This window comes from Rhinatrema bivittatum, chromosome 8 (genome assembly GCF_901001135.1).
Source record: "Rhinatrema bivittatum chromosome 8, aRhiBiv1.1, whole genome shotgun sequence".
NCBI classification, from domain to species: domain Eukaryota; kingdom Metazoa; phylum Chordata; class Amphibia; order Gymnophiona; family Rhinatrematidae; genus Rhinatrema; species Rhinatrema bivittatum.
Window position 1 is genome coordinate 140,995,999 of NC_042622.1, and position 17,288 is coordinate 141,013,286.

Below are 17,288 nucleotides of genomic sequence, written 5' to 3' on the forward strand. Positions count from 1 at the left end.
AGCTTTAGTAAGTGTGCTGAAGTGAGCCTGAAATGGTTCCTTGTGACTCCGAATTAATAAAAACAAAACACATTTCCTCATTTGTCTATGACTGACTATATGTGAAAGCCATATTGTAATAGACTAATCCTTATTAAAAACACAGCAAGCCAAAATGCCAGTTTATGCAAGATGAGAAGAAATTTTAAGACATAATTAGAAAAAATACGATCATGTACCGAAATAATGAAAGACTGGATGTTTTCTTCCTCAGAAGGAAAATATAGGACGGTACATGCTACTAAAATACTGTACAACCATAATGGATATTTTGGTCATGATGATAGCGCTCTTATAGCATTCATTTGTGGTGTGTACGGTTATTATTCTATTTCATTCTCCCCATACGTCTGTTTGTAGGTAAGAATATAGATATTTTTCCCGAGCTTGAGCTTCAGTGCTCTCTACATACATCACAAGCCTATGGCTGTTTCTGATTATTTTTCTAGATCTCATACATTACAATATATTTGCTACATGGAAAGTGTCACAGAACAGCGGTGAGTGACGCGTACCTGTTTCCACGCCGCTCTAAGAAGAACAAAGGCTTATTTAGCTCCTAAATCCCCAAGCAGTACCATTGTATTTATTTAATCTGGTCCAGGTACCCCTCCCCTAATTTGTACAGTGTGCCCCAATGCCTCTGTGTGAAAAAACCCCACCAACAACTCCATTCTCTTAATTTTTAATTTTGGGTTGTCGCTCCAATCTAACTTGCTCGCCTTTTAAAAGAGTTATTTATTTATTGTTATTTATATTGTAGAGGTTTCTCTAACGGAAAGGGGAAGTGTAAAACACTGGCTAAAGTCCTTCTAGCCACGCGGGAGCCTGTCTCTATGGTGGTGTCTGGCTCATGCGGGAGGGGATGCCGGAAGCCGCCTGCTCGGTGCAGATGAAGAGAGTGTGAAAGGAAGGCAGGGCGGAAGAGGGTGCCGGGCTGGACGGGGACGGAAGCTGGCGATAAGCGCTCCTATTATTCCTCCGGTAAGTCAGCTTCTCCCCGGTATCCCGGGAGAAGAGCGTTATATTATATAATCAGCCCGGAACAGGAGCTGCAACATTACATGCATGGTGCGGCGGTCTTGGGCGTCTGCTGACCTTTTGGCTTCATGGTCTGCACTGGGTGCGGGCAATGATATTTGTTAAGTGAACGTTATCCTCGCTTGTTTGGTATCTTGTATTGCTGAATGTTCTTATCGTGGCTCATTTTTGTATGCCGTTTTGGGTAGAAATGCATTAATTAAATTAAATTTGTGTATTCCCTGTGGCTGACAGCTCTGATGGCTGCGGTACTGTGTTGCTATTGTTGTTATCTCAGTGTCTTGGCAACCCTGTGATATTTATTATGTCAATTTCTTTTTTTTAATGTGTTACGTTCTTTGGCGAAATAGAAGTTGGTTTTGATTTTGTCATTTGCTGTTTGATTAGTGCTGTTTAGAATTTAATGGCATTTAAATTTAAGAACATAAGGTATACTGGGTGAGACCAAGGGTCCATCAAACCCAGTATCCTGTTTGCAAAAGCAGCCAATCTAAGTCACAAGTATTTGGCAAATACTCATATATTAAATAGATCCCATGCTACTAATGCTGGCAACAAGCAGTGAAAATTCTCTATTGATTAATAGTTTATTAATCTACCCCATAATATATATATATATATATATATATATATATATATATATATACACACTTTTAGGTGAAAGCTGTCACCTTGTGAATTTTATGAAATATATTTTAACAGAATTAAACAATTGAAAATGGGTTAGCAAGAATTTTTTATCCAAGTGCTAAAAATGGGCAGCAACAATCTCCCATCCAGTTGCCATATACCTCTTCTCCCACTCTCACATTGTTCCCTCTTGAATGTTGGCATTGCAAGCTTTTGGGCTGACCATGCTTATCTCATGCATTGTGAGATTAGTATGAATAGCCTGCGAGTTTCAAAAATGATCGGGTTACTGCCAGTCAAGAGGGAGCAGGAATTTCTAACCCCTGATCTGACAACTTAAACAGAATCAGCCAAGGTTAGGAATTTTATATAGGAAGATGATGGGGATTGTGATAAGAGTAGTTTATAGATGATGGCGATCAGGATTTCTAATGTTTTGGCCAGTGTATACATTTTCAAAATATATTTCCTGCCCTGGTTATCCTATGTCTCTACTTTTTGAGGATGATATGTATGCATTTATTTACTTATTTATTTAAATGTTTTATATACCGCCATTCCATGTGAGAATCACTAGTTCATAACGGTTTACAGGTAAAATATTCATAATTATAATAAGTTTTACAAGTTGGACAAACAATACTAAACGGAAGTATTACAATGGTAGACATATAACATGAAAAAAGATAGATTATAGGGGTTTGCCGGGGGGGGGGGGGTTATTATTCTAAGTAAGGCTTCAATAAATTGTATATTATATGCCTCATGGTTATTGGGTGTTCCGTATTTAGAACTTGTGTGCACACCTTTCCTGGTAGTGGAAAGTTATGCGGGTAAGTTTGTGAGCAAGGATAGATGAAAGCTGCCCCAGAAGGAGAACAGCAGGAAGAGCTGGTAGTTTGAAGCAACAGATTGGTGAGGCTCCCGAGACCTTGCCAACTGAAGAACAAAGTGAGGAGCCTTCCACCGGAACAGTGTGGCTAGGCACTGCCCCCTCGCTCCTTATAGGGTCTTGGGGGCTGAAGACTTACAGAAGGTGACCAGGTTCTCTGGCCTAACAGACTGGGAGGACAGAGGATGCTGCAACAGGAGTTTGAGGTGAGTATAACAAGAAACTAACAGAGCTGGGGTAGAGAGAGGAGAATGAGTGGAGTGATTAGGGTGCATAAGAGGATTGTGTTGTGAGGGGAAGAAGAGATGAGAATGATGGGGGTGAGTGGGAAGGAGGAAGAAGAGGACTGTACTTGGATGGGGTGGAGAGGAGAGAGAGATCTTCATGGGGGTGGGGTATGCACTTGTCAGGAAAGAACCACATTCACCATTCAGTCTTGCCACCTGCTCCCATCAAAACAGTTAATGGGGTGCAGGTGTACTGGGGAGGAGGGGGTTATACTTTCAATTGATTGACAGTGTGTGGTATATATTAGAAAACATCAGTCAATGCCTGATGCTGTTTGGTTTGTAGCTGAGGCAACAAATGCATGCCTTTTTGACACTGATATTTCTTTCCTAATTTCTTCCCTCCCATCTCCAAAACTAACATGAAACAGTTGCAGCTCATTCAAAACACTGCAGCCAGACTTTTGATGGGCATCAAAACATCTGAGCATATAAGGCCCATTCTAATCAAATTACACTGGCTCCCGATAAAAGCCAGGATTAAATTCAAGATCCTCTGTTTCACATACAAATGTGTGAACAAACTGGCCCTAGAGTATCTCTCAAGGCTCCTACCACACTACAACCCTTCTAGAGAACTCCATTCCTCATGAATGACCCTTCTTGCCCCCCCCCCCCCCCCATGATTGTCTGTCTGCTACCAAACTGTCCAGCACAAGGCAGAGTGCCTTTAGCTGCTACGCTTTTAAATATGGAATGAGATTCCTCAGCACATTTGTCTTGAAGCCTGCTACCCCACTTTCCATAAAAATGCTAAAGCTTGGTTGTCTAGCTAGACCTTCCATCAGTTTGAGCAAAATAAAAAATAATTTCTCGACCACCAGTCCTAGGACATTCCTATGAAGAGAATATAGCCACTCATATTCGGTTGACTTTCTTTCAGGGCCAGCACATCCTATTAGGTGAACTAGACGGTTGCCTTGGGCGCTGACCCTTAGGGGGTGCCAAAGAGCAGCCATGTGGGGCCATGAGTGGAACCTATCCCGCTCGCGGCAGAGGAGTAGAGATTTGGTGGGCCACGAGCAGTGCCCATCCTGCCAGGGCCGAGACCAGGGGGGTTGGCATGATGGGGGGAGGGGGACGCAAGACAGAAGGCTCACCTAGGGCTAATACCCCTGCACCAGCCCTGCCTTCTTTAATGTCTAATCCATTTTTAACTTCTTGTTAGCGGTTCAAATTCCATTGTTGTAACATATTGAAGGGCTCAGAATTTAGATGACCACTAAATTGCAATACTGCTATCATCTAGGTTGCCCATATGGTTGTAGTTTGTGTTTTGTTCAGGATGTTCTTATGTTCCTATTGTTCCCTTCCATATGTATTATCCTATTCTATTCCTGTAGTCTGATATCCAGTTGTTGTTAAGATGTACATTGCTTTGTGAGATTTAATGGAATCTGTAAGCGATTCATAAATGCTCTAAAATTCAAAATAATGCAGATTAGGGCCCTGGAATTTCTGCCCTAACGACTGAAACAAGTTCCTCCTGGAACCTTTCTTTTAACTGTCACTCTTTGGTAGTTTTTGCATATTCAATGACAGGGAGCAGTTTGTCTTGCAGTTAAAGCCCTGTTTTAGATTAGTAGCTTGGAAAGCTGGAGTGCAGCACTACATTTAACTGGCAGAGCCTCAGCTGAGACCATTCTCCTTGGAGTACACTGTGAAATGTAAATGATGTGCAGTCTGGCTTGGCAGAGGAAGCCCTTCCCTATTGTGTTCAGACCAACCCAATCTAGATTTTTGTTGTCTTGGCTAATTAATTCTGAACGATTAGATATAGTGCAGGTCTCTTTACCCTGTTTGCTCTAATTTATGGAGCAAAGCCATTTTAACCTTGTGGCTTTTCTTGTAGAGGACTGTGTACACTAATGATTGGTTTATTTATTTAAAATTTTTCATATACTGCTTCTTCAATGGAGGTAGATCAAAGCGGTTTCCAATAAAATACGTACATACATAAAAATAGAACTTGAAATGTAGTTAGTAAAACATAGAAATACTGTGTAATCTAAAATATAAATCTAATTTACAGGTGTCTGCATTGCAGAGGAAGATGCCGCTGTTTTTCCGAAGACGAAGACCCAGTGATGAGGCCCGAAAACGTCTTGAGTACCAAATGTGTTTAGTAAGGATTGTTTATTAACTGTATTGTTGTTCATCTCTCTCTCAAGATAAATCAGAGCCCCTGTATATATAGCAACTAGAAAAGAGGTTTTCATTGCGGACTTGCCAAATACCATAGTTGTGTGCTTTTTTTTAAGCATACGAGAAGCAAAAGATAAAGGAAAAAACCCTGCAAATAAAAACTCATTCAAAAACTAGGAAGTTTTGCTAGAAATATGATCTGTGTAAAGACTTTGATATAATGCTTTAAATGTAACTGTAATCTAGTTCACTGTAATGTAATTTATTTATTTGTTTTTTATATATCGACATTCAACTAAAGCCATCACATCGGTTTACATATAACAAAAATTAGAGATATTACATTGTAATAGAAAGTAAAACGGAAAATAATAAAACAGAGAAGGAGAAATAAAAAGAGAGATAAATAAGTTAGAATTAGGTGTTAATTCTTCTTATCATGTTATAAATGCTTTTTGAAAAAGCCATGCTTTTAGATTCTTTCTAAAAGTTTGTGAGGATGATTCAAGTCTCAGATCAGTTGGAAGGGTATTCCATAAGAGTGGTCCGGCTATTGAGAAGGCACGTTGTCTTGTTGAAGTGAGGCGGGACAGTTTTGGAGAGGGAGCTTCAAGGAGACCAGTGTTTGTGGAATGTAAATTTCTTTTTGAAACTTGGAAGAAAAATGTTGTATCCTTCCAATTTGTCTTGTTATTATACAAAGTTTTATGAATAAGAGATAAGGCCTTGTATTGAATTTTATAAAGTATTGGCAACCAGTGTAGGTCTTTTAGAACTGGAGTAATGTGATCTGATCTTTTGAGGTTGCTGAGTAACCTTGCCGCAGCATTTTGTAAGAGTTGAAGTGGGGCAATGGTGGAAGCAGGTAATCCAAGAAGAATTGCATTACAATAATCTAATTTAGAAAATAAAAGGGTTTGCAAGATAATGTGATAATCCATGGTGATGGAGAGGTTTAATCCTTTTTAATATTTGAAGCTTGTAGAAGCCTTATTTTATGATATTATTATGTTGCTTAAAACATAGTTCTGAGTCTAAATTGACTCCTAGATCTCTTATATTGAGTAGAATTTTTTTGTTAGTTTTATAGTTATTAAGATGGAGGTCAATTAAAGGTGAGGATTTATTACAGATATAGAGAATTTCTGTTTTATTGTGATTGAGAGTGAGGGCCAATTGTATTAATAGATGTTGGATTGTAGTGAGGTAGGTGCTCCAAAGGTTAAGAGTATTAGAAATGTTGTTATTTATCGGGAGAATAATTTGAACATCGTCTGCATAAATGTAATATGATGATTTAAGATCAGATAGGAGTTTACATAGTGGGAGTGAATATATATTAAAAAGTGTTGAAGATAATGAAGAACCTTGAGGGACTCCATGTGGAAGAGGAATTAGTTTAGATTCCTTGTAATTAGTTTTGACTATGTACGATCTATTGCATAGGTATGATGTGAACCAGTTGATAGTGATATCACATAAACCGATTTCCTCTAGTCTTTTCAGAAGAATACTATGGTTTACGGTGTCAAAGGCAGCAGAAATATCAAGGAGAATAAGGATGAATTTTTGTCCATTGTCTAATCCTTTAGGATTAAATTAGAGAGAGATATTAATAGGGTTTCCGTGCTGAGAGTACTTCTGAAACCATGCTGAGCTGGAAAAAGTATTTTGTTTTTCAAGGTGTTCTTGGAGTTGCTGATTAACTAATTTTTCTAATATTTTGGCTATGAAGGGGAGATTGGATATAGGTCTAAAGTTGGCAATGTTAGATTGGTCAAGATGAGATTTTTTGAGAGTACAGTCAAAGGTACAATAAGCAGTCATCACTACTTGTGAATCCAGATAGAGCAACTTGGTGTTATAATCTATTGAAAGGATAAAAAGGTCTTGAATTCGACTGGTCTTTAGTTGAAAAGAATTAAAAACCAAAATTAAAAAATAAGGTTAAAAATAAAAAATAATTAAAAAATATATTTAAAAAAAAAAAATTCTGCTAAGAACGCAGTGGACCATGTGGAGGATGGAATGGACAATAAATGATGAAAACAGCCAATGTACAACACCTCAGAGCAAACAAGCGAGCCACGTAAATGATTACCTATATGTGTTTGATCCTCTCAACCACACGTGTGTTATTTAGGCATTTGAAGCTACGATCCGGAACCCGAGCATGGTTATAATTCTGTGTGCAGACAAATAAAAAAAAACTTTGTTGCTGAATCAAATAGCAATAAACGGGGTAGCCAAGTATGAGTATAAAAGAACAGAATGTTGTTTCGATGCTGTCAAAGCATTTTTCTGAAAACCAGTACTATGCGATCGCTGCATAGATGAGAGAATTAGAGTGTATGGCATTAGAGGAAGATATCAACATAATAGGAAAATCATTGACCTGGTAGAAAAAGCTCCACCAATGGAGGATATTCAGGGTGCCCCTGACTTGGGATTCAAAGGGCACCATGATTTGTGGTTTCCTACCAAGAACTGTCTCTGCAATGGCTGGGTTATTAGGAGGAGGAGGAACAGGTTTTGATTGCATTGGAAATAAAAGGAGCAGGAGGAAGTTGGAAGATTTAATGCTAAAAAATGCAAGATAATGCATTTAAGTTGCAAACACCCAAGGGAGAGGTACAATGTTGGAGGTGAAATTTTTCTAAGCATAAAAGAAGAGCAGGTTAGGGGGGTGATTGTATTTGATGATCTTAAGATGACCAACAGGTAGCTAAAGTGATGGCAAAAGCTAGAAAGATGCTTGGCTGCATAGGGAGAGGAATGGTCAGCAGATAAAAGGATGTGATATTGCTTTTCTATAGGTCATTGGTGAGACATTTGGAATACTGTGCACAATTCACCATACCCTCAAAGGATATAAAGCAGTTGGAGATGGTCCAGAGGGTGGCTACTAAAATGATCTGTGGTCTTAGTTCTAGAGCATATGGGGATAGACTTAAAGATCTAAACATATATACTGTAGAGGAAAAGCAAGATATGGGGTGATATAATAGTGACATTTAAATATCTCAAAGGTTTCTATGCACAAAAGGCATGGAAGAGGAAGGCTCTAGAACAAGGTGTTATGGGATGAGGGTGAAAGGGGGGAGATTCAGGAGTAATCTTGGGAAATATTTCTTTACAGAGAGTGTAGTGGGATGCATGGCACGGCGCCTCTGTGGAGATGGTGGAGACAGAAACGGTATCTGAATTCAAGAAAGCATAGGATAAATAAAGGGATTTCTGAAGGTGTGATGGAAATTGTTTGGACTATATAAATTAGATGGGTGGGCAGACTAGATGGGCTGTATGGACTTTTTCTACCATCATGTTTAAATGTAACATATGTGTGAATGGTTTCCTTTAATGGGGACTTTAGATGATATCATTTTGGGTTAGTAGGATGTGTACTATTGTTTATGTATTATAATGCAGATCTATTATATGTGCTACTCTTATATTTGTGTTTGCTTGACTTGCACTTTTTGTAATCCCCCTTAAAGTGGCTTAATAACTAGAAAGACAGAATAGACATCTTAAATTGAAAATAATGGATTGAAAATATTTCTTTTTTTAATTGCAAAATGCTCCCATGGTATTTTGCGGTACGCTATGCGTCTCATTAGTAATCCATTTTGATACTGCTCCTTCAGACATAGAAAAGATAAGATATTAACACTTTGAAAAGCCATGTCTGAGATCTGTGTGATAATGTCCAACTTGTTGAATTTGTCCCAAAATATAATTGTTTATGCAGTATAAGTTTTTTGGCCAGTCCCAGAGAGTGTAGCCAAACCACCTTGAGTTTTGCCAGCACTTCAGTGAGTGAAAGTTTGTTTAAACTCAAATTTTTATCTTCCTGCTAGACCAGTCACAGCTACCTGAGGCAGAGGACACATCTTTGTTTTCTTCCGTGTGACTTCTTGTCAGCTATAAGGGAGATGTGGCTTGCATTTTTCATTTCATTTCATTTATTAAAATTTATTGATCGCCTAACACAGAATAGGCCTAGGCGATGAGCAAAAATACATACATAATAAAAACAATAATAAACACACTTCAGAAAAAATGTTTTTAGTTTCACAGAAACTGGGGAAAAGTAATACCAAATAATGGTATCTATGTCCCTAGATCAAGTTATTTATTATTCGTCAGTTGACATTAACGAAAGCTCATAGCTCATTGCCAGTAACTTTAAACAAGCTCCAGCCTCTCTCTGGCCGCACTCTGCTGGTAGATAAGCGGTGTCATGGGTTGAGGCATCATTGGTGGTCCCAGAAGATATCTGCAGAGAGACCACCTGGGATTCTTTACATTCCTTTACCAAGCGTTACAGTCTGGATATACGGACAAAGGCAGATGCAGTATTTGGATCAAATATTCTAAGGCCAGCACTTGCATTCCTCCTAGAAAGTATTAGCTTGGATACTTTCTACAAGTAATGATTGATCTAGCAGGAAGATAAAGAAGGTGAAATTTTAAGCTTACCTGATAATTTCCCTTCCTTGAGTCCTGCTAGACCAGTCCAGGACCTACCCAGAAATGGCTGCTGCAACTAGGCGTCAGCAGTATGGAAGCATTTACCTCATTCTTTCTTTTCCATTCTCATGCCTACAAACCTCTCTTTTCTCAGGGTCGGGGCGGAAGTCCTAGGTTTATTTCCCTCTTAGAAAGTAATAGTAACACATATGGAGGAAAAAAATAGGGACCTATACAAACAAATTATGTATATAATAACAGTTGTCACAAAATCAGAAATAGACCTATATAACTAAAGAAAACATTATTCAAAAAAATGTTAAAGGAAGGGTTGCTAGTTTCATATCATTTTCAGCGCTGTCGCCAACCTGTTCAACAATTGTGTAGTATTTTTATAATCATAAACTAATCAACTTCCTTCCATCCTAGATTTTTATTAAAAAATTTTTTTAAAGTCTCTGTAAATTTTCTAAAGTGTCTGTAATTTATCTAAAAGCTTTGATTTTCCAAAACGATATATTATACCCCAGTGCTACCAGGCTTGAAATACTTAAATCAATGCAAAATACACTTTCAAATTAAACGATACTCCGACATCCAAATATAATGCTTATAGTCCTCCTTATAATAACAGCACACCAATTGAGGTTGGCAATCATGGAGACCGAGCCAAGGAATTTCTCCAATACATCACTGATTTGTTTTCTCCCCTTTTGAATAGGGTAATTGTTTTGATAGAAAGCTACTGGCAACTGCCTCAAGCCACCCCTCCCTTATAGCTGATATGATGTCACAAGGGAGAAAAGTGTGTCCTCTATCTCTGGCGGCTCTGGAGAAGTCCCAGAAGTAATAACTGGTCTAGCAGGACTCGAGGAAAGGAAATTATCAGGTAAGCTTACATTTCTTCTTAACCAACCTGGAGCATTGCTGTGTTGGGTAATGACTACAAAAAGAAACAAGAATTTCCCTGCATCCTTACATGGCAATGTAGATGACCTAATGCCTTGTGGCTTCATTAATCTATTCTGAAGTGGCAGGGCCAAAACAAGTTAAGCAAACTTTCACTCATTGAAGTGCTGGTGTAATTCCAGGTGGTTTTGCTAAATTGTCTGGGATTGTCCAGAACTTTTGGTACATAAAGAATTATATTTTGGGGCAAATTCAACAAGTAGCACACTGTTCACCATGTAAAAATGCTTTTAAAAGATGCAACATACAGTGGAAAAGTAGCATATATCGTAGCAGTTTTGAAAAGCCATTCATGTATGTAAATTCTTTTAAAATTACCTCCTTTAGCTGCATATTTGAGCTAACAATGTTTCTTTATCTTTTAGGCAAAAGAAGCGGGTGCAGATGATATTCTCGACATATCTAAATGTGAATTATCAGAGGTAATATTATCAAGGGGTAACTGTCTCATAAAAATACCTATATCTGTCTTTTGGGTGTATTAAAATATTTGATTTCAAGACACTGAGAGCTTATCAAATTACCATCACAAATACACTCTTAGAGGTGGATGCATATGTGTGTGCCTTTAAATAACAGAGGCATAAATGTGCAGTAGTCCCTCCCTCTATAACACACTCAAGCTCATAATAAGTTGGTCTTATCTGTCTATTAAGATTATTCTTTTGTAATAAATCTTTATCATAAGTTCCCTGTATGTACCCAGATCAATCTAGACTCCTGGGGTTATGCCTCCCTGCCAGCAGATGGAGACAGAGAAAGTTTTACTGACACTACTTAACCATATGTGCCACCTGCAGTTCCTCAGTATTTCTCTGTCTCCAGCAGATGGTAGATGGTACAAAACCTGCAGTTCTGTAGTCTGGGCAATTTTTTGTTTTTGAGTCTTCCTCCCAGGTGGTTTTTGTAAATCCTAATAGGTTCTTCCCTGTCCAGTTGAGGTGGACGTTTCGGGAGTTGGTGACCCTTGTGTGTGCTCAGTCCATGCGCCTGTGGGGTGTAAATCTGGTGGTCCAGATCCTTCCCCTTCACGAGGCCGCTGAGGCAGCTGCAGGCTCGGGACATTCTTTTATTCTGAGGCAGTCCTTTTCCTCTTTGAAGCCTCTGTTTAAGCGTTGGGGAGTTGAATAAAGTTTAAAAAAAAAAAAAAGGAGCTTAAGGCAGTAGCGCAGCTCTGCTGTGCGAGCGACTTCCTCCTCCTTCCTTTGGCGACTGGTGTGTGTATTTTTGTTTGGGGCTGTTTAGTGCTGAGGTAGGTTTTTCTCTCTGTTTGTGCTCTCAGTCAACTTTATCCCCGATCACGATGGGCCGCAGGCCAGCATGCCACATATGTGGCTCGGCACAGTCGCATCTCAGCTGGCTCAGGTTGGCGCTGGATGCTCAGAGGGCGAGGAGGGCTCATCTGTTGACCTGGCAGCAGTGAAAAAGCATTGGACATCCATTGCTCCCGCCTCTGCACTGTTCTGAGGTTCGGGCCAGAGGGCTGATCCCTTCCTGCTCAGCGTTGGGAGGGGGGGGAGGGGGGATGTTCCTCTGCACTTGCCTCTGGCCCATTCTGTCTCCTGATGCAATCAGGGGGACTTGGAAGAGGAGCAGAGTTCCAGGCTGCCGGTCCCTAGCTCCTATCCTATGGGGAATGGGTTTCAAGTCCTTTTTCAGCTGACTTTGTTTTACTGCTGCATGAAGCTTATATTGCCAAGCAGCAGGCAGTGTGTGCTGGTATGTATTCTCGGTCCCAGCCACGGGGGGACTGTTCTGTAGGGCCAAGGCAGAATTGATCTGTTACAAAACGTGTTTCCTCTGTCCAGAGATTGTTGGGTCCTCCTTTGGGATCAGGCCCAGGTGGGGATGAGTCAGAGGATTCTGATGTAGTTCCAGTGGGGACAGGCGACCCTCCTGGCCAAGATTTACCAGCAGATCCAGTGGCAGGAGGGGTGGGTCAGGGGGCTGATCCTGAGGGAATCCCAGTCCCCGAGGGGGATGAACGAAGGTATTTCGTCTTTTTAGGAAGGAGGAGCTAAATGCCATACTTCCTCAGGCTTTTCAGGTACTTGGGGTTAAAATGCCCCAGGAGGACTCTGATTTGGAGGGGGCAAATCCAGTCCTGGACACGATTCAGGGTCCCCAGACAGCCTTCCCATATCACAAGTCCATTAGGAAGCTGGTGGAAACAGAGTGGGGAACTCCTGATTCCCTGTACGTACCAGGATCAGTCCAGGACACCTGGTTGTGACTCCGCACCAGTAGATGGAGACAGACTAAAACTTGTGGGCGGAGCCATATAAGCCCCTGTGCCAGTCACAGCCCCTCAGTCTTACTCTGTCTCCAGTAGATGGTGCAGGTCCAGTCACAGCCCTGCCTGACCTGATTTTGGTGGTTAGTCAGGTTTGGTTTTTTGGGTTAGTTTTTGTTAGGCCTAATGGTTTGTATACTAAATTGGGTTTTGTTTTTAATTCTTAGTTGGGTGCCCTGCCTCCCAGGGGGGTTGAGAGGTCCTGAGGGGACTACCCTCCCCCGGTTGAGGCCGCTGCCAGGGTCGAGGACCCGGCTGAGCTAGTGGCAGCGTCAGGGGTGACACCGGGGAGCCCGGTTCACTCACCCCTGCAGGAAAAGGGCTCCAGAACCAAGGACAGCTGCAAGCTGTGTAAAAAAAAAAAAAAAAAAAGGGTTTTTGTTTTTGTTGTGCCGGCTCTCCGTTTCCTCGCGTCTCCACTCCGTTTCGGGGGGGGGGGGGGCGCCGGTAGCAGGAGGGAGGTCGCCGACTTTGAAATTTTTTTGTTTCGCTGCGTTTCCCGCCCGTTTTTCGCCGCGATCACCGGCCTGCCGTGAGGGTCGGCCTGCGGCTCGGCTCGCGCATGCTTATCGCGGCAAGGTCTCTGCAGCTCCTGTCTCACGGGCGGAGGAGGAGTGCCCGGATCGCCTCCGGGGGTCCGGTCCTGAACCGCGCGATCGCCGCCGCGCGGGGGGGCTCGGCTGATAGGCCCCAAGGTTTTTGTTTTATTTCCCGCTCTGTACGAGTGCGGCGGCCATTTTAATTCCCAGCCGCGAAGTTGCTCGGTTCACAGCAGGAGATTCAGCTCTGCCCCCCGCGCTTTTTCCGTAGCGGGGTCCGGTGGGGGGGGTCCCCACGGGGGGGCCTCGTTCCCCGGTGGCTACCACGGAGGCTTCTTCTTCAGATTCGGGTTCTTGTCATCTGATTTTGTGGTGCAGGATTCTTTCTTTTCAATTGTAAGCATAGTACGCGCAGCCGGAGGGGCGTCGCGGGGGAGGGCCACCCGTATGTCTGCTCCAAGGAAGAAGAACACTATGGCTGTTGCGGAGGGCTCTTGGGAGCCCTCGCGGTGGACGCATCCGCCGCGTGGCGTACCTCAGAAGTCGGAGAAGGAATCTTCATCTCCAGTTCACTCAGAGTCTCCAGAGGAGCCCCTGATGGGGGCCGAGGAGGCGGCTGCGGACGGTCCCGTCCAGCCCAGCGTGGGCAAAGGGACACTAGCCGTGGAAGGGGAGGTCCCCAAAGTGGTGCGGCTTTTTCGCAGGGAGGCAATGTCCCCGCTAATTCCAGCAATTCTTCAGGAACTGGCATTAGAGGCTCCGCCGGTGGTGGCCCGTCCAGAGGCAAACATGGATCCGGTGCTCTTAGGTCTCTTGGGGCCGGCAGTAGCATTTCCTTTTCACTTTTCATCGACAGATATCCTGTTCGGTGAATGGGATACGCCGGAGTTACGCTTGCAGGTCAGTAAGGCCATGGACAAGATTTACCCGCTACCCGAGGGTGCGCTGGAACTCCTTCGACTGCCGAAGGTGGATTCCGCAGTCTCTGTGGTGACGAAGAGGTCGACCATTCCGGTTACAGGAGCCACGGCTCTCCGGGATATACAGGATAGGAAGCGGGAAGTGCAACTCAAGAAGAGTTTGGAGGTGTCTGTCCTGGGTTGCGGGCTGCCATCTGTACCAACTTCGCTATACGCGCGAGCCCCAAGTTTTTCAGTCGAACCCAGGTCTGTCGGCGGCAGAGGCATCACAGGCAAATAGGTGGAGGCAGCAATTGCGTATGGGGCAGATGCTCTCCACGGGTTGCGGCGTACATCCACTAAGTCCGGGGTGGAGGCTGTATCGGTGCGTCGCCTGCTATGGCTACGTAACTGAGCTGCAGATGGTTCGTCCAAAGCGGCTGCCCGAGGACAAATTTCAGGGCGCGCTCCTCCTTTTCGGCCAGATCCCATTTCCAAGGGCCCAGGAATTCGCGTGCTCAAAGGTCTACAGGTCCTTCCTATAGGTCACCTTCCTCCCGAATCCCTCAATGGCAGCAGTCTTTTCGGAGTACACGCTTCGGTAGACAGGGAGGAGCCCAAGTCTTCACTGTGATACGCGGCCGGCCCATCCCTCACCTCAGCCCCAGCACGTCGTTTCCAAGGTAGGGGCGCGGTTACCCTTGTTTGTCGAGGAATGGGCCAGTATAACTTACGGGCCAAGGGGTCCTCAATGTGATAACGCACGGCTACGCATTAGAGTTGTTCGTTCCCCAGCACTCAAATTCCTGGTCTCGCCGTGCAAGGCTCCCGAACAGAAGGCAGCAGTGCTAGACACCATCCGGCGCTTGGAAAGTTTGGGAGCCATTTTTCCCCGTTCCGATCAGTCAGCACGGCAAGGGGCGTTACTCCATTTATTTTATTGTTCCAAAGAAAGACTGCTCTTCTAGACCAATCCTGGATCTAAAAGGGGTGAACGGAAGCCGGCGTGTACCTCACTTCAAAATGGAGTTTATTTGGTCGGGGATCGCCTCGGGGCGTACAGGAGAGTTCCTGGCCTCACTAGATCTCATGGAGGCGTACCTTCACGTAGGCATTCAACTGTCGTTTCAGCGATCCCTAAGGTTCTGCGTCCTATGACGGTTTTATCAATTCAGGGCTCTCCCGCTTGGGGCTGGCAACGGCGCCTCGTACGTTCACGATGGTAATGGTCGTGGTTGCGGCGCAGCGACGCCGGGAGGGTGCTGGTTCATCCTTACCTGGACGATTGGTTGATTCGGGCGAGGTCCGAGAATCAGTGTCGGCTGGCGGTGGCCAGGGGCCTACAACTCTTGCAGTCTCTAGGCTGGATAGTCATTTTCAACAAGAGTCAAGTGGTACCCACGCAGACCTTGGAATACCTTCGACTGCGGCGTGTTCCTCTCGCGGGACCGAAGGTGCGGACTGCAGTCTCGAGTGAGGCGCTTGCTGTCGCTACGCCTACCACGAGTCGGCAATTACCTGATGGTCCTGGGTCCTATGGCCTCCACTCTCGCGTTGGTCCCTGGGGCGTTCACTGATCTACGGCCATTACAGTCGTCCTTACTATCCCGCTGGAAGCCGATTTCGGGGGAATTCTACCATCCATTTCCACTCGTAGGCCGGGCGAGATCCAGCCTGGCCTGGTGGCTCGATTCCAGTCTTCTGATCTCTGGAGTGTCACTCTTCGTGCCCACCTGGACAGTGGTGACCACGGATGCCAGTCTCTCCGGATGGGGAGCAGTCTGTCTAGGACAGTCAGTTCAAGGCCTATGGTCAGCGTCTCCAGCCCGAGGGGCTATCAACCGACAGGAGACCAGAGCGGTCCGGCGCTGCAATCGGTCCTACCTCTGCTGAGGGGATGGGCAGTCCGTGTTTTGTCGGACAACGCAACCACAGTGGCCTATATCACTCGCCAAGGAGGGACGAGAAGCCCACATCCATCACCAAGGAGGGACGAGAAGCCCACAGGTAGCAGAGGAGGCGAGGCTCTTGATGGCTTGGTCGGAAATAAATCTCGACAACGTCGCAGTCTCTCACGCCGCCGGGATCGGCGACGTCCAGGCGGATTTTCTCAGCCGGCATCGTCGGGACCCCGGGGAATGGGAGCTGGCGGACGAAGCGTTTCGCCTCATCGGCAAGACGTGGGGTATTCCCACATGGACTGGATGGCCACAGGCTGCACTGCGAAGGCTCCGTGATTTTTCAATCGGTTTTGGGAAAGGGGAGCAGAAGCAGTCGACGCATTGGTGCTTCCCTGGCTGACGGATATCCTGCTGTACGTCTTTCCTCCGTGGCCGATGTTCGGCGAGATTCTGCGCCACATAGTATTGCACCCGTTCAACATGATCATGGTGGCTCCGGAATGGCCTCGCCGTCCGTGGTTCGTGGACCTCTTTCAGTTTGTCGGGGGCGGCTACCATGCGTCCCATGCGTCTCCAGGGGGTCGCGGGGGCCCTTCCGTCAGGGCCCCGTCTGGTTGCAGGATGCGGATCCCTACTGTCTCGCGGCATGGCGTTTTGAGTGGCCTCGGCTCCAGAGGAAAGGTTACTCTGACGCGGTGGTGGCTATGCTGCGGCGGTCCAGGAAGCAGTCTATGTCCTTGGCGTACGGCCGGGTCTGGGTAGTCTTTGGGGAATGGTGCGTGCAGCGGAGTGTGGCTCCCACTGTCGTTTCGGTATCTGGTCTTCTGGTTTTCTCCAGGCTGGTCTGGCCAAAGGCTTGGCATGCAGTTCCTGCGGGTCCAAGTGGTGGCGCTTGGTTGCTGGCGGGTCCTGATGTCTCCCGTTTTCTCCGGGGGGGCTAAGCTTTTCCGTTCTCCGTTGCGTTTCCTCTGCCCGTCCTGGAACCTCATTGGGTTCTTCCCACCCTGTGCACGGCACCGTTTGACCCTTGAAGCGTACAACTCTTAGGGTCTTCGCATTAAAGACTGTATCCCTGGTGGCGATTGCCTCTGCGCGGCCCTTCTCAGAGTTGCAGGCTCTTTCCTGTAGAGATACGCCTCGGGGTATCCTTTCGGATGATCCCTTCCTCTCTACCTAAGGT

General features: G+C 44.8%; 1 protein-coding gene across 3 annotated transcripts in view; it reads left to right on the forward strand.

Annotated features, from left to right (window-relative positions):
• Positions 1-831: 831 nt before the first annotated feature.
• LRSAM1 (leucine rich repeat and sterile alpha motif containing 1) overlaps positions 832-17,288 on the forward strand; it is a 169,151-nt gene continuing 152,694 nt past the window's right edge. The window contains exons 1-3 of one of the 3 annotated variants that reach the window (XM_029612087.1): positions 832-1,023; positions 4,922-5,014; positions 10,842-10,898. In XM_029612087.1, coding sequence (XP_029467947.1) covers positions 4,943-5,014; positions 10,842-10,898 — 129 coding nt within the window. In that variant the 5' untranslated portion in view covers positions 832-1,023; positions 4,922-4,942. Of the gene's footprint in view, positions 1,024-2,458; positions 2,809-4,921; positions 5,015-10,841; positions 10,899-17,288 lie in introns of those variants that run through there. The other 2 variants (XM_029612088.1, XM_029612086.1) reach the window with 2 other exon arrangements.